At 34.8% G+C, this 23,449-nt stretch overlaps 1 protein-coding gene across 1 annotated transcript; it reads left to right on the plus strand.

Moving 5' to 3' along the window:
- Window positions 1–1,790: 1,790 nt before the first annotated feature.
- On the plus strand, window positions 1,791–18,798 carry LOC114289600 (UDP-galactose transporter 1). The gene is made up of 5 exons (XM_028233344.2): window positions 1,791–2,250; window positions 3,538–3,787; window positions 3,876–4,083; window positions 16,651–16,882; window positions 18,437–18,798. Exons 1-5 carry the CDS (start codon window positions 2,137–2,139, stop codon window positions 18,656–18,658), a joined length of 1,026 nt encoding a protein of 341 aa, XP_028089145.1. The 5' UTR covers window positions 1,791–2,136; the 3' UTR covers window positions 18,659–18,798.
- The last annotated feature ends 4,651 nt before the right edge of the window (window positions 18,799–23,449 follow it).

The raw sequence follows: 23,449 nt of genomic DNA on the forward strand, positions 1-23,449 counted from the left end.
CGTGTCACGTTACGTTTCGCAAACTTAATAAGTTTTTATTTTTTTAAATTGAATGTGAAAATGGTGCTGGTAACGTTACGTTTCGCAAACTTAATGAGTTTTTATTTTTTTAAATTGAATGTGTAAATGTTGCTGGTTTATGTTGATGTCACGTTATGTTTCATATAAATATGATCTATGACAACATTCAATTTAGGTGTCACGTTACGTTTACGTAGGTGTCACGTTACGTTACGTTTATGTAGATATGATAGGAAATTGAATGTTGCCATAGATCATAGGTGTCACGTTACGTTTTGTAGGTGTCATGTTACGTTACATTTATGTAGATATGATTTATGGTAACATACAATTTTCTATATAGGAAATTGCATATTACTATAGATCATAGGTGTTACGTTACGTTTATGTAGGTGTCACGTTACGTATAGGTGTCACGTTACGTATAGGTGTCACGTTACGTTACGTTTATATAGATATGATCTATGGTAACATTCAATTTTCTTTATATGGTTTTACTATTATATATGATATTAACAACTAATATTGAAGGTAAATGTGTCAACAAACTTCCCACAGGACTTATGAGAACATAATTTTTTTAGTAGGACCATATGTAGCATAAGTCTCCCTAATATGACTTATAAATAATTTTCCCTATAAATTATCTCATGTGATTTAAAAAATTACAAATCTTCTTTATCATAATTTTTTATTTAATAGAATTAATAGAAAAAAAAATCCATAACTACTCTCTTATATAATAATAAAATTACTTAAATTATTAATAGTTGAAATAAAATTTTAATATCATTAAAATTATTAATTAACTTAATTATTTATTAATAAAAAGAACTAATTGTTATGAAAATAGAAATATCAAGAGACAAGATGAAATTTACATAATCATAAGAGGTAATTTATTTTTTAAATAAATTTAAAGTTTGTTTTTATAACTTCCCAGAAAAAGAAAAAGAAACTGTTACAGAGACTATTCAATAGTATTGTGGTTGACTAGTCTTGAAAAAAACACAAGAAGATAAAAGTATATGCATTGAATGGCTGTGATTTGTTGACCACGTGACCCCAACCTAGGAGGAAGGACTTCTCTGATGATCAAAATTAACAAGTGGGACCCACACAGTGAGAGATTAATAAAGCGTTCTCATGGCGTGAAGAAGGTGGGAGTGTGAGACGTTTTTAGATTTCAAGAGAGAGAGAGAAACAAACCTTTCGTTCGGTTAAAAAAAATTTACTCTCTCCGTCCCATAATATTAGTCTCTTATTCCATTTTTCATTGTCCCAAAATATTAGTCCCTCTTCAAAAATCAAGTACAAAAATAATATAAATTTCCCATTTGGCCCTTCTTTTAAATTCATAAATAATATAAAAAGTACAATTATGACATTGATATTCTCAAAAAAGTGTATTATCAAAGGGTAATTTTGGAAAACCAACTTTTTAAAAGTACAATAATTGTACTATCAAAAAAAGTTAAATTCCCCAAAAGAGACCATTATTTTGGGACGGAGGGAGTATTTGAAATGAATTTTTAGGCCAAGTTTAGTAATTTTAAAATAATTTTTTTTATTATATTATTTTTTTAATTTTTTGTATATTTTTTTATAAAAAGATAAAAAGTATATTTATTTAGGTCATTCTAAATAATTTTTTAATTTTTTTTATTAATTTTATGAGAAAAAATAAAATAATTATAATTGAAATATAATATTTTATTTTATTATTTTTTCAATTTATTTTTTCTGAGCTAATTTAATTCAATCATTTTGCCAAACGGGGCCCAAGAAGAAAAAAAAAAAAAAAAAAAAGAAGAGAGAGAAAGAGAAAGTGAGAGAGAGAAAGAGAAGAGAGAGACTCGCACACAATTCGCAATACATATACATATATATATGTACTATCTTCAACACCACATGGAAGAAGAGGCAACCCCTGCCCCCTCCACCGTAACGCCCTCCCTCAAATAGGTCTTCTTTCTCTCTCTGTAGCCGCCCATTGTTGCTCCTTCAGCTTCTCTCTCTAGAATTTGAAGTGGGTTGTTGTGGATCTTTTAGGTGGGTGTTGGGTTTCAAATTACCTGATCTGGGTAGGGTTTGTGGAGAAGCTTGAGAGAATAGATGATGGAGGAGAGTATTTTGTGTCAGTGGAGCGTGATTCGATCCATTCTCGCCATTCTTCAATGGTGGGGCTTCAACGTTACCGTAATCATCATGAACAAATGGATCTTTCAGGTCTTCCCAGCTCCATCTCTCCCGATATTTCTTCCATTTTGTTTTTTTATCTTCGATCTTCATGTTTGCTAATTGTTTGTTGCTGATTTCGGATTTTTTTTTTTTGTTGTGTTTTTGTTTCTACGTGTAAAAAGACGAGAATTTTGATTGTGCTTGTGATGGATCACGAGTGATGTGTCAGAAAATGGTCATTTTTGTGTTTTTCCTCTTTTCCTGCTTTACTGGAATTCTAATGCCCATGTGGGTAGTGATTGAATTCAATAAATTTACATCTTTTTGAACTGTAGTGTAGTGCACATCCAATGATGGGATCTTATACGAAAGAAATGCCAATTAGTCTTTCTAGGGAAACAAACACACATATTGAGCTGGCTGGCTCATGATGTGTCTGTATCACTTTCCTTTTTCAACATAATTTCTAATTGAGAACCATAGCCCCTTTCGAATCTGCTCGTGGATGTTTTGGTGGAAAGATTGAGAGTCGTCCCATTCGCAGTTGTTTTTGTTTTAACAGATCGTAAGATTTTGTACTGGACATATGCCTGCTAACCTTTGTCGAGAGATGCTCAAGTTAAGTTCCATGAGTTATACTAAAATCAATGTGGCTGTAAGTGTCGTGACAAATAGAGAATCAGTAGCATGTGAGAGAGAGAGAGAGGGAGGGAGAGAGCAGTTCCTTGTGAAAGGTGTGATGACATGGTAAAGGACTGAGGAGGTCTAGTTTTGATGAATTGAAAGGGAGGTTAGTTGAATTCAATATGTTTTGGGGTCCAATATTTCATTTTATTTTATGTCCCTTTTGTTGTTCAACCCAAAATTTTAACAGGCTTTACCAAGACTTGCCTCGAGATTAAACTAAGGCAGAATGCATCAAAACTTTGATTTTTAGGTTATACGCCACAAAGGTTAGCGCATAAGCATACGAGGGGAATGCTCCTTAAGTGCGCCTTGTACCCTTTTTATGCGTAAATATATGAGTACGAGCCATGCGCCTTAATTTTAGTTTGTGGTAATGTACAAGAAGTAGTTTTGATTGATGCTAGATGGGGTGAAGTTACATATATTTCAAAGTTTCAAACAAATTCTTTCTGGCAACAATTTGCTGTGCCTGTTAACTATGGCAACAATTTAGCTCTGCAAGACTGTACTTGTTATTTTAATTTATAATTGTATATTTTGGAGATATGGAGCATTGGAATTGGATTCTCTTTGTAATGTATAATTGTGTGATATTTGTTACAACTTATGGTGGCTAAAACTCTCTCTCTCTCCACCTCTTTTCCACAGAAACTGGATTTCAAGTTTCCTTTGTCAGTATCATGTATACACTTCATATGTTCAGCTATTGGTGCCTACCTGGTAATCAAGGTGCTAAAGCTTAAGCCACTCATAACGGTTGAACCTGAAGATCGATGGAGGAGGATCTTTCCCATGTCTTTTGTTTTTTGTATTAACATAGTATTGGGGAATGTAAGCTTGCGTTACATTCCTGTTTCTTTTATGCAAACCATAAAGTCGTTTACCCCTGCAACAACAGGTTAAGTTCAGATAAATCACTTAAATATTTTCTTTCTTCATATGTTATTGTGTTGTAACTATGCCTGATTTGAATGCATGTGAAACAGTTATTTTGCAGTGGCTAGTTTGGAGGAAACACTTTGATTCGCGAATATGGGCTTCACTGGTGCCCATTGTAGGAGGAATTCTTCTGACTTCTATTACTGAGCTTAGCTTCAATATGTTTGGATTTTGTGCTGCCTTATTCGGTTGTCTTGCTACTTCTACGAAGACTATCCTTGCTGAGTCTCTGCTGCATGGCTACAAGTTTGACAGGTACTTTCTTCTCTCTCTCTCTCTCTCAATAAATAAGTGTTAAATGAACGCATAAAATAAATAAAGGGAAAGTGATTCTCCTGATTATTAAAGATTTTCAACTTGACATTGAAGGGCATAATATTTGTGGAAGCTTATGATCAGCTGAGCTGCTTTGTTTTCTCTACTTGTTGCAAGAAAAAAAATGACATTGATTTCTAGGTTTTTGGTCCTACGATATGCTTAAATTGGTTATTGAATGCTCTAGCCTAATACCGTGTTTGGTTGGGGGGATCTGGGAAGGGATTTGAAAAGGGAAAAGAAAAAAGTAAGTAAAATGTGAATAAAATATATTTACATTTTACTTTGTTTCACAAATCTTTTGCCTTTCCCTTTCTAAATCCCTCTCCAAATCCCCTAACTAAACATAGGCTAAGTGTCATTGGTACTCTTCTTATTATTTTTCCCCCTAAAATTGAATGGTATTTAGAAGTAGCAATCATTCATCTTATATGGGAATATTTTGCGTGACCAAGGTGCCTTTGTTTGTGATTTATTCAATCAACAAGTTGAGTGGGTGGTTTGATTATAAAAATTTGTATCTAGGCTTTTTTGACAAAGTAAAGTATGACTAGAGTGAGATTAGAGTGTTGGTCTTAGTAAAAGCTATTCCAAGAGGGTAGGATTTGTGTGAAATTTTTTATATGGGAATATCAATAGTTAGAGTGATGGAATTGGTAGATAAAATGACTTGGAGTAGTCGAAAGAAACTTTAAGTGGTCAAGAGGACATTATGGAGAAGGATAACTTGAATTTTTTCAGTAACTTTATGGATATTAGTTTGTTTGAATTGACCTAGTGAAATGAAAGAATGAAAGAGAAGTCTGAAGTGAGTTCTTTCCATTGCAAGTAATGTGCAGAATCTATTGTGGGAAAGTGCATGGTGGAGCAATATTGGAGTTACTTGACTTATAATGTGGTGAAAGAATAGAAAGATTGGGGTGGAGGGAGGAAGCACACATGCTAGTGGTCTATAATTTTAGAATTTATACATGCATATCATTTCATACTATAGTTGGTTTTTCGTGTTCCTTAGAGGGGCTTAGTCTCCTTGGGTACGATAGCCCTACAGTTCAGACTCCTGTGGTTTTGAATCTGGTTTCACAAGGACAATGTGAAACAGAAAAATAAATGAGAGTCCAAATCTAACAAATCTTTAGAAAATCCACTTATCATCAGAGATGTCAAAAATGGACTGCATTGTCAGATTTCAGAGTCGCCACCTAAATATTTTTGAAAAATTTTAAAAACCCGTGGCTCGTGCTAAAGGCCACTTGTCCGTCATAACCAAAGTGTTTTGGCTTGGGAACTTAGGTATGAGAAAGGAAGGTCATTAATTGAGTACTCCACTCACTTGATCAAAGACGGCTTCTACTACTCATGATGTGATTTTTATGTACATTATATGCTCTTGTTCTAATTGTTAATGCTAACTTTACTATGTGAGGCACACACAAATATAGACCACGTCACCCACTTTGGAATGTTTTGATTTTATGTTTGTTTGAAAAGAGTTTTGAATACGTGCTACTTAAAAAGCAAGCTCGTATGTACATTTATCAAAGTCGTACCAACTTAAACGAAATAGCCTTCATTCACAGGCATTCAAAGAGGTATTTCAAATAAGCACGTAGCCTCATGATAGTATGCTTGATATGGCAACACAAACACACATATAATAGGCTAAATCAAAAAATGCTTACCTAGTACTTAACTGAGGCAAGCTAAAGAAAAAGAAAATAGTTAGAAAAATGCATGCTCCTAATATACAAAGTGACTAATGCAACACATATGAAAATGCAACTACTAATGCGGTAACGCACGTATTCAAGTAAGTAGGGAATGACAATGGTATTCGAGAATGATGAACCGAACTTAATGCTTGCAAGAAATGGATGCAAAACATGGTAATGGTATGAAACAAAAATATGATACAATATGCAACCACGGTAAGCATATAAATAAAAGGGAGAAAGAAATGGGGGTTGGAAGATATACAAATATTACAAGTTTGCCCTCGCATAATAAGGTCCGAATGAATGTCCTACTTAACTATTTATTACAATACATTTGAATGAACTAAACTAATTAATTAACTATTACAAATTCGAATGAAAGCAAAGCAACTAATTAATTACATATATGAATATTCAAGCTCCTAATCTATTGGATTCGAACGAGAGGCGAGGAACCACATGCGCACTACCGATAACACCCTCTGGAAACCTCTCTGTTTGCTGCCAGAACCTACTCTATTCACAGTCAGAAAATTGTTCTGTTTTGACCTCAAGATCTGCTCTATTCTATTGTAAAAATGTCACTGCCTGTACAAAAATTGGTGGCCGGCCGGCCTAAGAGAGTGGTCAGCCGTACAGAATGATGGCCGGCTGGTCATTGCTTCTGAAGAACACTCAGCTAAAATAGAGCAAGACAAAGTGTTTTCTGGAAATGTTTATCCTTTCTGTCCTTCCCTATCATGAAGATGATTAAGGGAGTAGACTCGGTTCTCAAATCATCAATCATCGCAAATTTGTTGCGTGATGATCTTAGAAACGATAGGACAAGAGCTCAATAAATGAAACAAAAGATAGACAATACCCCCTCCCTATCATGGAGTTACCTTAAGGGAAGGAGTGGACTTGCATCATGAATCATTGAACATCGCTGAAGTAGTATGTGATGACTCAAGACACAATAGGTTCAGTATAATGTCTGACCGAACCTAACCAAATTTTATTATCTTTTTACCCCTTTTTACTCCAATTTTATTAGCCTTTTTACTTTACCTTTTCATTTTCTTATCTTTTCTTCTTTTTTGTCCAAAGGTGATGATTACGTCTAGTAATTCCAAAGCAATAAAGAATAGCAAGCATGACTTGATCCGAGAAATGAGCTTTTAATCCCTTTTCTACGGGGGAAGAATCAAACCCATTTATAAGTGATAATGAATTCGAAGTCAAACTCGAAATGAGTGATAATGACTCCAAATCCAAACTCGATAATGAGCTATAATGACTCTTTTTTTTATGATTTTCAAGGGTCTAATTAGAAAATTAGACCCTTAGAAATAAATGTACCGGCGATAAAGGGAGGTATCAAACAAGAGATTGTGCTTAGCATAAGCGAGATGTAATGCCCTAGTAATGAACCTCCGAAGAAATTAAACCATTTAACATGAAAGGTCTCTTTCTTATGCCTTGAGTGGCAATCTTTTGTTTGATACAACTCTTGATCAAAAGAAATAAGGAAATGAGGGAGATTGCTGAGTGCTAATGAAAATGTGAATGGTTACAATGGTGTGGATATGTACATGAAAGTTATAAAAAATGAAAGAAAAGACTATCAACTCAAATATATTGAAAGCTATGGTCTATACACCAAATCCATGAGGACTTACAACAACACAAGTATAATATTCAAAGCATAATTTAACACATTAAAAAGCATTGAAACAACACAAAAGCAGTGCTGAAAAACAAGTTTTAGAGGTGGAAAAAGTGAGCAAAAATGGAATAAAACGAAGGGGTTTCAACCAACCAACAAGCCTAAAGAAGGGTGGTTAACCCCTCTTTTTTTTTTTTGTGACTTTAAATCACATATTATAGTCCTTAAAACACTCTGAAAATAGCAAGTAAACACAAGGAAAAGAGGGAGAGAAAAGATGGTGAAAGAGCTCAAAGATTACCCCTTGAAAGATAGGAAGAGCTTCCTAGTTCAAAAACCACAAGTTGAGCACTCTTAAGGAGCTAAAATTATCTTCAAGAACCTCAACAAAAGCGTCAAGTCTAAGCTGAGAAGGTGTATGTATAGTGTATGTATGTTGCAAGAGAAGAGGGAAGTATGTTGGACAAGTTATTGATAAATTTAGAGAATACAAAGATTAGGGTATGATTAGAATATCATCCCCTATTTATATTAATGAAGATTAATAATTACAAGGAAGCCCAAAGGCATAAAATAATTACAAAATAATAACCCAAATAATCATATATTATTCTAACACTCTCCCTCAAGCTGGTGCGAAGATATCTCTCACGTCCAGCTTGCCTAAGATGTCATGAAATGGTTTACTCCTAACTCCCTTGGTAAAGATGTCAGCAAGTTGTTCACCAGACTGCACAAAGAAAGTACATATTGTGCCACTAGTGAGTTTCTCCTCAATGAAGTGGTGATCAACCTCAATATGTTCTGTCCTGTTATGTTGAACCGGATTGTGAGCGATGTTGATAGCGGCCTTATTATCACAGTATAACCGCATAGAGTCCGTCTGATCAATACCTAGATCACTCAATAATAACTTGATCCATAAGAGCTCACAAACCCCTTGTGCCAAAATTCTAAACTCAGCTTCTGCATTTGACCTGGTAATCACATTTTGTTTCTTACTCATCTAAGAAACTAGGTTGCCTCCAACAAAAGTGTAATATCCTGAAGTCGATCTCCTATTAGTCACTAATCCGGCTTAGTCAGCATCTGTATAAGCTTCCATACGAAGATGATCATACCTTGAAAGATAAAGACCCTTACCAAAAGCGGACTTCAAGTACCTCAAAATTCTCATGATAGCCTCGAAGTGAATTTGATGAGGAGCATGCATAAATTGGCTAACCACACTGACAGCAACATCAATAGCAATATCAAGACGAGAGTGGGATAGGTAAATGAGTTTACTCACTAATCGCTGATAGCTCCCCCTGTCAATAGCTGCTGCTCCTTCATCAACCCCCAGTCTCTGAGTAGGTTCTAGTGGAGTGTCTCACAAGCCTTGCAGCGAAGCATTCCAGTTTCCTTCAACAGATCAAGCACATACTTTCTTTGTGAGATAAATATCCCATCCTTGGAGCAAGCAACTTCAATTCCCAAAAAATATTTCAAGCTTCCTAAGTCTTTGATTTCAAACTAACTGGCTAAATATTTATTCAACAAAGAAATTTTCTCACTATCATCACCTGTAAGAACTATGTCATTGTCATCTACATAAACAATGAGTGTTGTAGTCTTAGCAAGTGAGGAATGTTTCATAAACAAGGTGTGATCTACCTGACTCTGTTTGTAGCCATATTTAAGCATAACCTGAGTGAATCTCTCAAATCAAGCTCTCGGAGACTGCTTGAGACTGTATAATGACTTTCGAAGTTTACATACTTTGCCTTTTATCTGATGATTCTCAAAACCAGGAGGAATGTCCATATGTACGTACCTCTTCTTCGAGGTCACCATGGAGAAAGGCATTTTTTACATCAAATTGATGAAGTAGCCAATCTAGATTAGCTGCTAAATAGAGAAACACTCTGATTGAATTCATCTTAGCCACGGGTGCAAAGGTTTCTTGATAATCAACGCTATACGTTTGAGTGAACTCTTTTGTCACAAGTCTAGCCTTGTAACGCTCAATAGAACCGTCCGCTTTGTGTTTCACAGTATACACCAATTTGCATCTCACAGGTCGTTTGTCCTTTGGTAACTCAGTCAATTCTCAAGTACCATTCTTCCTAAGTGTTTTTATTTCCTCAATCATGGCAAGTTTCCACTCAGAGGTAACAAGAGCATCCTGAAAATGGTTAGGAATGCTAACAGAGGAAATATTAGACACAAACGCTTTATATAAGGACGACAAATGAGAGTAGGACACAAAATTTGAGATAGGATGTTGAATACAAGACCTCACACCCTTTCTCTAGGCAATGGGAACATCAAGATCAATGGACTCAAGAGATTCAAAGTTACCTGCACTCTCATCATAAGCAGGAGATAACAGTGGAGGAGCAGAAGTGGTCTCTTGTATCTAGTTAACTTTTTGTCTGTTTTTGTCCCTGACATAAACTTGCCCTTCCCTATCCTTGGTGACATTGGGTTCTACAGTCTTAGTAGGAGGTGGTGGTGCAAGAACAACTGGTTCCATCATAGGAATCACTTCACACCAAGACTCTTCCTGAAGGGAGGACAGTGACACCGGAGAGGATAAGAAATAGGATTGAGACAATGTGACATCCATAGACACAAACCATTTACGAGAATGAGGATGGTAACACTTATATCCCTTTTGAGTAGGAGAATATCCAAGGAAAACACATTTAAGGGAGCGAGGGTCCAATTTACCACAAGTAGGAAAGTAATTGTGGAGAAAATAGACACAACCAAATATTTTGGGAGGAATAGAAAACAAGGACTTGGAACCTAGAAGGACTTGAAGGGGAGCTTGTTTTTGTAAGACCTGAGTAGGAAGACGATCAATAAGATGGGCAACGGTGAGAACAACATCGCCCCAGTAGGACCGAGGCATACTCGTAGAAAAACACATGCATTGAGCCATGTCAAGAAGATGATGATTCTTGCGTTCTGCCACCCCATTTTGTTGAGGGGTATTGGTGCAAGAGGTCTGATGAATAATACCATGAGCAGAAAAATATTGCCCTAACCTAGAGTCTATATATTCCTCCTCATTGTCAAAACGAAAGATTTTGACAGTGGCCCCAAATTGAGTACAAATCATCTTATGAAAAATTGCGGAACACAGAGATAACCTCACTCTTGTCTTGCATGAGATACACCTAAGTAGTACAAGAAAAATCATCAATAAAAGTAAAAAAACCATCGATGACCTTTCATAGACAGAACACAAGATGGACCCCAGACATCAGAATGTATTAATGAAAAAGGAACTAAACTTTTATTTAAACTGGGAGCAAAAGAAGCTCTATGTTGTGTTCCAAGTTAACAAGACTCACAAAGAAACTCAAGACACATTATTGGTTGCAAAACCAGATGGAAATAAATGCTTAAATAAAAAAAAAAAAAAGGATACCCAAGACGTCGATGCCATAGCCATAAATCATCTTGGGTAGTAGGACTTGTGGTGGAAGAATGAGCAAGCTTGTCTGGTTGATCTAAGAAGTAGAGACCATTTTCTACACTACCACTACCAATGCCAATCGTCCTCCTCGTAACAAGGCCCTGAAACAGGCAATGATTAGGAAAAAAACGTCACACTATAATTCAAATCCTGTGTAATACGACTCAAGAATAATAGGCTAATAGAAAAATTGGGAACATGGAGAACAGAAGATACAGGTATGGTAAGAGTGACATGGACTAAACTTTTTTCAGAAATGGAAGAATCAGTACTATCTACAATCCTGACTTTGTCTTGACCTGAAGAGGGCTTATAGGCAGAGAAAAGGTCAGAAGAGCCAGGCATATGATCTGAGGCACCTGAATCAATAATCTTCTGAATCAATAATCCAGGGCGAAGACTTATGAGACAGGAAAACGCAAGGAGAAGATGCTAAGTTACTTGAGCGGGCAAACGACGAGAAAGATGTATTGAGAGCAGTAGAAAACCGGCGGTCCAACAAGTGACGCAGAACATCCTCAAGCTCAATAGTAGTCATGCCAGAGAGACCATCAAAAGGCTAGCCAACGGAAGCGTAAGTAGATTCAAGCGTATCAACTGCACTAGATCGATGAGCCCGTAAATGAGAGCCACGTCCTCTAGACTGGCTTGACCGACCTCCTCTAGAACCAGACCAATCACCACGACCCCCAAATGGAGGCCCATGAAGCTTCCAACACGTCTCATGAGTATGCCGTAGCTTGCGACAGCAATCACAGAATATAGACTCCTTGGCGGTAGACAGAGGGATGAGAGTCAAGCTGAGGCCATCTCTAGAGGTAGACAGTAATGCGGAGCGGTCAGTAGAGACAGGGGACATCATAGCAGACCGTCGACTCTTCTCATATTGTACATAGGCGAATGCCTCCTGAAGTGAAGGAAAAGTGTCCATACCCAGAATCCAACTCCAAACCGGATCATATTCCACATTAAGACCGGCCAAAAACTTGAAGACCCTTTCCTGTGCAATAAACTTCCTGTACCCGACTGAATCAGCAGTGCAAATAGGCTTATAGTCCTGCAGGTGATCAAGGCATTTCCAGCCGTTGGTGAGGAAGGTGAAGTACTGAAGAACAATCTGCTCCCCCTGAACAGAGCTCTCAATAGAGCGGCGCGACTCAAATGCCTGTGAGAAATTCCCTTTGCAGGAATAAGTAGTAGCCACTGCCTCCCAAATTTTCTATGCAGTGTCCATAGATAGATAGTCCTCTCCAATCTCTGGGACCATAGAATGTCTCAACCAACCCATAATTAGGGAGTTGGTGATCTCCCATTGATCATAACTCTGGTCCGTGGTGCTAGGTGCCTGTATCCCGCCATCAACATATCTCATTTTCCCTCTGCTCTTCAAAAACATAGTCAAACTCTACGACCATACTAGATAGTTCTGACCATTGAATGGAGAGGTGTTGATTTTAATATTAGGGTTGGGGTTATCAGTCATAGTAGTAGGTATAATAGAACTCTCACTCTTAGGTGTCGACACACAAGTGGAATCTTCCATGGATACTATACTACCTAACTCTCAACAAAATTAGTGCTAATCACAAACCTGAAAGATAGTGGAGGAATAGTAAGCACGATGACCACTAAGAATATTAAAGAATTAAACACTAATCAACTTTACTCTTTTTTTTTTTATAAAAAAGCCAAAAAAAAAAAAAAAAAAAAATGCAAATAGAGGTCAAACAAAGGTCACTACCTCATCACACACCCAATGACAAAAGTAGGAGTCAAACAAATAGGAATACGACTTAGCCAAGAGAGACGACACTCACAAAGACCACGACAACAGTTAAAGTTCAAGGAAGCCAGAGAATGCCTCGGTCCTGTCGGCAGACTTCCAGTTGCAGTCGGCAAGGCAAAACGACCCTGCCTCACTGGTCGTCTCAGACCAAAAGGTCTGTCGGCAGGACCAACAAGTGTATGGGCACATGCGACAGTGATCAAATGGGGCAGGGCTATTCTTTGGTAGGTTCAGCAGCTAGCGTCTGGGCCAAGAAGCCTTCGGTTGTAAGCGACGGGGCTTGAAAGGTACGGTGCCTGTGTGGTGTATGGATTTAGGTTTTAGGGTTTGGCACTGATACTATGATAAATTTAGAGAATATAAAGATTAGGGTATGATTAGGATATCATCCCCCATTTATATTAATGGAGATTAATAATTACAAGGAAGCCCTAAGGTATAAAATAATTACAAAATAATAACTCAAATAATCATATATTATTCTAACAGTTATGGCTCTTGGCAAAATTTTCTAACCCCAAACCATGACGTCTTGTATTTATAGACAAAAGACTTCTCACGTCGGAAATATCTGTAAAGAGACAGCTACAGCTGTCAAAATATTTGCTCTCGGTAAACATAGCCAGCCGGCCAATTTACGGCCTGTTCATAAATTGGTAGGCCAGCCAACTATTTTGGCCCTACTGTTCACTGAGTGATCAGGCTAAAAAGGGTTTTGATCCAAATGTGGTGGAAGGCTTGGGTTTGAAGCTCGAAATCGAATTCTTTTGTTGAAGATTTGAACAATTTGTATAATGTTACTTTCATCATCAAATATTCAGATTGAAGCGCCCCAGTCTTGAGGGCGGTCAAAATGGGGTGTCTATACATATCTTCGGTATAAATGATAAACAATATAGAATTAAAAAAAATAATGCTTTTGTTAGAACTATTTGTTTGTTTTCCTTGTTATACAAAACAATTCGTTGAATATATACATGAAAAAATACAGAAGCATCCAAGTAGTTTTGACAATACCACCCACTACTCTTTAAATTGAAAGGTTCACATATAAGTGTACACATGATACATGGTACTTTTTTACCAACTAGGCCTAGACTAGTTGGCCACCATGACTCTCCTAAGGACTTAGTCCTAAGGAGGAGGTCATGGGTTCAAATCTCCCCAAGGAGAGAGTTGAATTAGGTGGCAAGCACTTAGTGCTTTGCAAGGGTGGGGAGGCTAACTCCCTTAGGTGTTAATTTAACAACTAACAATTGACTTTTGCCAATCCAAAAAAAAAAAAAATGGTACATGGTACATTTTCCCCCGCCATGCTCCAGCCCCGCATCCCCCACCCTGCCACGATGAGAAAGTGTGGGGACGGGTTTTGCTCTGCCTGCCGCGTTTTATTTATCCCTCTGCTCCGTTGCTATCGCTAGTTACCAATGTGCCTTTTGTACTGTTGGTTCAGGCAAGTTGTATAAAGAATTTTTGTAATGCCATTTGCAATAGCTGGGTTAGATTGGAAAGCTTGATGCTTGTATTGAAGTTATGTAACCAGGCCTAGTCCAATTCCACTTTGGAATGCAACCATGATTGTGTTGACATTGGAAAGCGTGATACCTGTTAACAGTTAAAGATGAAGTTTGATAATTGATATCCAGGAAGCTAGCAATTTGATAGTTGATTATTATAATTCTTCAAAAGTTAGGAATTTATTTTGGTGAGTGGTTGTATTCTGAATCTCCTTCCAGAAAGTGAATGGTGAAGCATTACTGAAGTTGATAAGAGTAAAATGTGATGAAGCAATATTCACATCAATGTGGCACTCCTTGTGTTGTTGGTAATATGAAGAGTTAGAATACTTATGCATCTTTAACTATCAAATAACATAAAAATTAAAATAAAAAAACAAGTAATTGCCAATGTGGAGTGGAGAGAGAGTTATTCGTACTGCCATATTATGCAGACATGCATTGCAGTCAATCCACTGTTTATCGTGTATGTGTATAAGATAGTCTGATACATACAAGGTTTTGAAAAGCGGTTGCGGTTGCTGTAACGGTGGCGGTGCCGCGGTTGCGGTTGCGGGGTGTAAAGGCCGTAGCGTAACGGTTGCGGTAACCGGAACCGTGAATTTTTTTATTTTTCGCACAATTTGAAAAAAACTTACCGATACGCATATTTTTTTTCCATAATCATATTTATTGGGTTTTAAAATAAATATTGATCAATTTTTATAAATTTTTAAGTATGATTCAATATATTTCATATTTTTAAATCATTATAAACTGAGTTTTTTACATTTTATTTTACTAATTAATGACTTTATATGTCATAAATCCATATTACACGTGTGGTAAAAAAAAAATTATTGGAGTTAGATGTATAAATTTATTTTTTAATTATTATACTTGTAGAAGCATATGCAAATTTTAACTTGAATAGTTTTTAAAAAATAAATTAGACATGCTAATATAATCATATAAAAATTAAAAAATAAATTATAAAGAATTTTTTTTGGGGGGGTTTGGATCAGTTGAATATTCATTCTCTTTTTAGATAACCTGTAAATAAAAATAAAATAAACTAATAAAAATTGACATGTGTAAAATATCTATTAATATATAATTATAGGTGTTATGTTTTCTAGATATTTTATAAAAAAATCAATCACTAATTATTATATATAAGATAAACCAAGACAAAAGAGAATAAATAAGAGTCTAAATATATATATATATATATTTTAATCAAGCCAAATCGATAATGATCACATTATTATTATGATTTTCAAATAATATATAGATAGATACATACAAACAAACAAAATGGTTGACTGATAGTAGCTGAATAGAATATCATAGGTCTTACAGCTTCAACAATTCAATAACATATTATTCATCTTCCCTCTTCTCTCTCTCTATCACCTTTTCCCTATTTTCAGTTTTTTTTTTTATGTTTTTTTTTAAAGAAGCAGTTCGGAACCGTTACGTAACGGTACGTAACAGGCCGTTACGGCACCGTTACGACCGCTATAGCGGCCGCTACGGCCAACACACCTGTGAATCTCAATCACACTGCAAAAGCGGCCGTAACGGGTGGCGGTAACCACCAAAACCGTTATGTAACGGCGTTACGTAACGGTTGCGGCCGCTTTTTAAAACCTTGGATACATAGCATCACAAGTTAACAAATGTCAACATTGGGTGATGGGGCATAAAAGTCCATTGAAAAAAGGCAATGAATTAATATCATAGACATTTTGCAATGGTTCTGGACTGATGCTTTATTTGATTGTCTGAATTTGTAAGGCTAATATGATAACTAAAAAACATACAGCAGTTAATCTAATTCCAGATGTCACAGGATTAAACTGTCATTTTCTTCCAGAGTCTTCTTATGTGACTACACCCGCAATAATTACTTCAATACATATCTACCTATAAGTAGACAAATATTTTGGAGGCAATCTGGATTTAATACTACATCTGATTGCTGAGTAGCCGTGGGACTAGAAAGATACGTTTGATATTTGCAACTTCTAATTCAGTCTGAGCATGGTGATTCCAAATTTCCGTTTGTTTTGGCAATCTTTCTGACGACGAGAATTTGAAAGTTTGACTTTTTAGTTTACTGCTTCAACACTCGCCAGTAAAGCACTTATTCTGTATGAACTTAGCACTTTAGGCACATCTTGAAGACAATCATTTTTTTTTTGATAAATACATCTTGAAGACAATCATGTCTTTCTTTGCTGCTGTTTGATTACATTTTTTCTTATTCAACTTAGTAAAGGGGGGTACTGAAATTTTAATTACCATAAAACATTTCATTTTTTGCTCATCCAATCCATTATTCTATGGTTAGTGCTGATCTCTTGTTTATTTTTTTATGTGCTCTTTAGCATAAACACAGTGTACTACATGGCACCTTATGCGACTATGATCTTGGCAGTGCCAGCACTATTGCTTGAAGGAGCTGGGATTATGTTATGGTTTCAAACACACACGTCTCTTCTTTCACCCCTCATTATTATTTTTGGCTCTGGAGTGTTGGCTTTCTGCCTGAATTTCTCAATCTTTTATGTGATTCATTCTACAACTGCTGTCACGTTTAATGTTGCTGGAAATCTCAAGGTGAGTTGGATCCCTTCAAATATGAATTGCTGTTTGTATCACCATCATCACCATCATTGTCTTAAAGTGATCCTATATATTCTCCTAATTTCTTGTCTTGTAAGCTAGGAAGTATGGACACCTCTCTGGAGGTTATTTACTGGTGTCCAACAGGAACACTCTCCAGACATGTGTCAGACACAATGGATGAATCAGACACATTGGGGACACGCGGTGTCCGATTTTTAAAATTCTCCTTCTCCACTGAGTAGCATACAGAACTTGATGAGAATAAAATATTTGACATAGAATAAATATATAAGATACAAAAATATGACATAATAAATTAATAAAAATATATGTTTTGCCCATGTCCCCACTATGTCATATCCTGCATTTTTTCTGAACTTTTGTGTGCCCGTGTCAGTGCTTAAAATTTTATGTTGTAAGCATATATTCAGTTGTCATCACGTGTAATCCTATCTTTCTTTAACAACTCATGATCGCCCCGAATTTTGCAATCAGTTCCTCTGGTACTGGTAATAAACGACGATTGTATGAATGCTTGAACTCAAGGTTTTAAAAGCGAACGCAACCGTTATGTAACGGTTGTGGTGGTTACCGCCACCCGTTACGGCCGCTTTTGCAATGTGATTGAGATTCACAGGTGTGTCGGCCGTAGCGGCTGCCATAGTGGTCGTAACGGTGTCCTAACGGCCTGTTACACACCGTTATATAACGGTTCCAAATTTCTTCTTTCGAAAAAACACACAAAAAAAAAGCTAAAAATGAGAGAAGAGGGAAGATGAAGAGGGATGATGGAGGAGCAAAAGATAGAGAGAGAGAAGAGGGAAGATGAAGAACATGCTATTAATTTGTTGAAGCTGTAAGACTTATGCTATTCTATTCAGTTGCTATCACTCAATCGTTTTGTTTCTGTGTCTATCTATATATTGTTTGAAAATAATAATAATAAGTGTGGTCATTATCTATTTGGCTTGATTAAAAAATATATAGATATATATATTTAAGCTCTTATTTATTCTCTTACTTTTATCATTGTTTATCTTATATATAATAGTTAGTGATTAATTTTTTGTATAATATAAAGTCATTAATTATTAAAATAAAATGTAAAAAACTCAGTTTATAATGATTTTAAAATATGAAATATATTAGATCATACTTAAAAATTTATAAAAATTGATCAATATTTATTTTAAAACCCAATAAATATGATCATGGAAAAAAATATGCGTATCGGTAAGTTTTTGTCAAATTGTGCGAAAAATAAAAAAATTCATAGTTCCGGTTACTGCAACCGTTACGTTACGACCTTTACACTACATAACCACAACCACGCTACCACCACCGTTACGGTGACCGCAACCGCTTTTCAGAACCTTGCTTGAACTTGTATGCTTCATCTTTAATATCAAACACTTCTTGTTTGCTCAAATTTGTGCACTATTTTTGGAAGTGTATAATCTGTTGAAAAACATGTGTTGTCTACATCCGTTTCATTGTCATCCCATTTAAGAACTCTTGTTTTCATGTTTCTTGCACACTACACAGGTTGCAGTTGCAGTTACATGTTCATGGTTGATATTCAGAAACCCAATCTCGGCTTTGAATGCATTTGGATGTGCAGTGACACTTTTGGGATGCACGTTTTATGGGTATGTGAGGCACAAGCTATCCCAACAGGCACCAGGAACTCCTCGTACGCCCCGGACTCCCCGGAACCTGAAGGAGCTGATTCCTCTTGTAAACGATAAGTTAGATGATAAGATTTGATTCAGTAGTCATATTTATTATACATGGGGTTCCCTTGCAATTCGAGAGATGGGTTGTAGGACAAACATATAAGAAACATTCCACCTCTTTGCTATGTGAACTTCTATTAGATCAATCAAAAAATTATAATATTCTCTCTCTCTCTCTCTCTATATATATATATATATATCTCATTTTTTAGTTATTTTTTTATATAATATTTTAAATAGGAGTCAAGTTTGATGGTTGCATAATTGTTTGCCTGCGAGATTATTGCTGGTGCACACTAGGGTTGTTGGATGCTAAGTTTATAAGTAGCCAAGACAGTGATCAATGCAGGTTGAACTTTCATTTTATTCTGAAAAAAAAAATTTGCGTAGACCTAGTTTTTTCTTGCACCAACACACACAGCATGCAACTACGGGATATTGGGTGGGGATCGCGAGTGGGTTTGGTGGGTTGGGGTGGCTAGTGAGAAGGGGGTTCTGGGGTAGGGAGGGGCTGGGGAGCAACGGTGAGGATGGAATTTAACTTTGTTTGGTGCAGGTAGAAATGTGTGGTGTAATTGTGAAGATTTTGCACTGGACAAGTTTTTGACTTGCAACCCCACCCACCCCACCCTCCCTGTCCTACTGAAAACTCCTGCCAGCATCATTCCCCGCCACCTTTGATAGGCCCCATTCTCTCTTTCTTGTGCACCACTCTCTTTCTTTCTTTCTTTCTTTCTTTTTTTTTTTTTTTTTTTTTTTTTGGTGTCAATCTTAATCTCTCTCCCTCTTTCTAATGTTCTCTCTCTCTCTCTCTCTCCCTCTCTCACTGTTGATCTCCCTTTCCCTCTTCCTCTCTTTGTTGCTCTCTCTGCTTTTCTCCCTTTATCTCTGTCTGTCTCTTGCTGTGTGTATTGAACAACTACGAGTGTAGGGGTAGGCTTTGTGAGGAGGGATGAGCAGGAGGAGGGGCTGGGGAGTGTAGGGCGGGGTTGCAATGTGAGATGAGTCTTGGGAGGGAGAAGAGAAAAAGAGGGGGGGTCGTTGGTGGTGGCAGGAAGGGTGGCTGGAGGGGTATGAACTTTCCTCTATATTTTCATCTCTCCATGTCTCCATGCCCCTCTTATAGGTCCTGATTTGAATCCGTATCAATGATTCAAATCGTCTATTTTTGTAATAAAGGTCATTCATACAAAAAATAAATTTCATCGAATAATTATAAATTCAAGAACAAAAAATATTTAATTTTATAAAATGAATGATTGAAGTTTACAATTATATTTGTCGTTCATTTAATAAAACAAAATGCGATTTCTTTTAAAATTTATGATTGCGTTTGGTAAAGTTTTAGAATTATAATTTGATAATAGAATTGTATTTTGAGTTTGTGAGTTTTGAAATTATGATTTGAGTGTGAAAATTTTGTTTGGTTAAGAGTTTTGAAAAAAGTTTTAAATTGAGTTTGAATTGAGTGATGTGTTATAGGATATTTGATTCAAAAATTTACAACTCATAACAAAACACACAATTCAAAATTCTATTCAAAACTTTTAAACAAAATTTAAAAAAATTCTCAAAATATTTTTTATTTAAAATATAAAAATAACAGGTGTCAAAAAAAAAATACTATTCTGGTCAATCGGCCGAACATTCGGGGAGAATGACAGAGTATACGTGTTTTGAAAAGTGGGTGTGGAATCAATTTTTTAAAACTATGAATAAACACCCATACTAAAACCAAATGATGGAATCACACTTTAAAAGTTTAACCAAACACAACCTATAAGGCTTTTGATAAAACTTTTATTTTTTGCGTAGATGACTTCTATTGCAAAATTTATAAAATAAATGATTTAAATTATCGGTATGGATCTAAATTGAAAAAAGATGAAGTGTAGAGAAGAGTTTATTCCCACTGCAGGCGGGAGGCTGCGAGAGGAAAGGGTTGTAGGGGTGGGGGGTTAAAAAAAAAAAAACTTTTTTTCTACATGAGTAATAATTTCAAATTCGGTTAGATGTCTTTTTCATTCGTGTATATCTTGCCTTGTATAATGTTTTGAATATGCATACATTAAATCTCTCAAGTTTTCAACCTAAAAGACCTCACTGATATTCAAAAAAATAATTATGACTCCTTTATTGTATGAATAAAAAAAACTCTGCATTAATAATTACAATTCATTAAATTCATACAATTGATAACATATGATGCGAAATTTTTTTTTAACATATGTAAATGTGATTTTTATAAATATCACAAAAATTGATAAAATTCATTCGATGGCATATTATTTTATTTTTGTGCATCTTATATCTTATGTGTACTCAAATAACAACAAATTTATCTATTGCAAAGACCTTCAAACATCTTCAGTGTCACTTTGAAGTTTATGTTGATAATTATTCAATCTTAACTTACTAATTTTGTATTTGATTCATGCAATATAAATGGGTTATTGTATAAAAAAATATTTTCATTTCTAGAACCTAAGAATTAAACCTTCGTTTAGAATGTGAGTTGACTTTTTAACTTTTTAATTTTTTGACTATTTTAACTTGGAATTAAAAAGTCTCATTTAGGATATGTTTTTTTGATTTTTTTGACTTTTATAGAAGAAAAGATGAAATGATTATGGTTTGAATGTAATATTTTATTTTATTAATTTTTTAGCCTATTTTATCTTTTTATGACTAAAATAACCTCAAAATACTATGCCAAAGCCCTGTTTGGTTATTATTTTGGGACTAAAAAAGCACAAAATGACAAAATAGACTAAACAAATTAGTAAGACAAAAATATCACATCTAACCTATAATTATTACATTTTTTTTTCGCACAAAAGTAAAAAAATTCAAACCAAACAAGGCTAAAAAAACCAATCTAAAAAAGTTTCAATACAAAAAAATTGACTATATTAACCAATGCCAGACAAAGAAGTGGGTTGACTTTTTGAATTTTTTGACTATTTTAGCCTGAGGCTAAAAAGCCTGGTTTGGGAAGGACTTTTTTACTTTTTTGACTTTTTGGTGAGGTGTCCACATGTTAAATGACTGAACTGCCCCTGGTAATACCTTTTCCACTCCTAGCTGGCTCCTTCCTCCACCTCAGTGTCATTGTACTTTTTTTTTTTTTTTGGATGAGGAGTATTAAATTGAAATTTTTTTTTAATTAATGTTTTTGTCATTTTTATTTTTGTATTTGTATACATTAATTTGTTTTTATTTTTCAAAAATATTTTTTCATGTGTTTTATTTATTTTTAAATTACGTGGCAAATGCTAATTTCTATTTTTAATTTTTTTTTTGGATGAGACGTATTTTTGTGGTTCTTTTTTTTTTAATTTACGTTTTTGTCATTTTTATTTTTATTTGTATACATTAATTTGTTTTTATTTTTTAAAAATGTTTTTCATGTGTTTTATTTATTTTTAAATTATTTTTTTTGTTGGATGAGACGTATTTTTGTGGTTCTTTTTTTTTTAATTTACGTTTTTGTCATTTTTATTTTTATTTATATACATTAATTTGTTTTTATTTTTCAAAAATGATTTTTTCATGTGTTTTATTTCTTTTTAAATTACAAGGCAGCTGCTAATTTCTGTTTTTAATTTTTTTTTCTTTTTGGGAAAAGGTTTTTTTTGGAAAAAAAGTTTTGTTTTTTTTACTTTGTGTGTGGTGAGGCGACACCCATGTGGGGGTAGTTTGGTAAATTTATCAAAGCATGGGTTGTTGCCAAGCACTGACAAGCTTTTGTCTTCATTTAGCTAATTTAGTCTTTTTTGTCCTGCAATGGCTAAAATAACCCACACTTCTCTTGCCAAACGGAGGCAGAGTTTAAGTTTGGATTCTTAAAAAAGGCCAACCTAATTTCGATTTCAAGAACAAGAGATCAACAATTCTCCCTTGCACTGACTCGAAAAAATCTGAATAATGAAGAGTTGAATTCAGATCTTTGTTATTGCGTAGAAAGATGATGTTTTTAAAATTAGTAATAAGTGATTCAAGATAAAAAAAAAAAAAAATTAGATTTAATTTTTAAGTATAGTATTATGATAATCAATTAGGAAAGAAAAACTTTAGAGAATCGAACTATTTTAAAATATTTGGGATCTCTAGCATTACTCGATAGGATATTAAAAGTAACGATCTTTTTCATATATTCTCTAATTATCAATCAATCATATAATTTACACATCATTGAATGTAAAAAATGGGTGTAGAATTGGGTGTAAAAAGTGGACTTGTATATCATTTTTCATTAAATATTATAAAACATCTATATTAGCATATTTTTATTTTAAATTTTGAAAGAAAGAAAACTTTGAATTTTAAATTAAATTAATAATTATATATCATTAGTTTTAATTTTTAATAATATGTTTATAGGGTCCGTTTGGGAAGAACTAAAGTAGGCTTTTTTGGCTATTTTAGCCACAAAAGACAAAATAGACTATTTTAGCTACAAAAAACAAAACATCACATCTAATCCATAATCACTACACTCTTCTCTCACAAAAAAAGTTAAAAAATCCAAAAAGCCAAAAAGCCCTTCCCAAACTAAGCTTTTTAGCCTAGGCTAAAATAGTCAAAAAAGTCAAAAAGCCAAAAAGCCAACTCACTTCCCAAACAGAGACTAATTTTATTTTAATCACTCTAAAAAAAAGTTATTTAAAAAAGGTAACAAATAAATTAACATTACTAATTTTTTTTAGGAGATTGGACCGTCTACAGTTTGATTGGACCATTCAGTCTGACTTAGTGGTCACATTTTTTAATTTTATTTTGATAATTTAAACCGTTCACATTTTAAGATTTGTTAAGTATA

This window comes from Camellia sinensis, chromosome 6 (assembly GCF_055761805.1).
Source record: "Camellia sinensis isolate YWXY chromosome 6, ASM5576180v1, whole genome shotgun sequence".
In the NCBI taxonomy this organism is placed as follows: Eukaryota; Viridiplantae; Streptophyta; class Magnoliopsida; order Ericales; family Theaceae; genus Camellia; species Camellia sinensis.

Excerpts from the sequence above, each read along its gene's own strand:
- LOC114289600 (XM_028233344.2), top strand. The coding sequence starts at position 2,137 with ATGATGGAGGAGAGTATTTTGTGTCAGTGGAGCGTGATTCGATCCATT. Across the intron at positions 2,251-3,537 it reads TGAACAAATGGATCTTTCAG|AAACTGGATTTCAAGTTTCC; the intron begins GTCTTCCCAGCT and ends TCTTTTCCACAG. Across the intron at positions 16,883-18,436 it reads ATGTTGCTGGAAATCTCAAG|GTTGCAGTTGCAGTTACATG; the intron begins GTGAGTTGGATC and ends CACACTACACAG.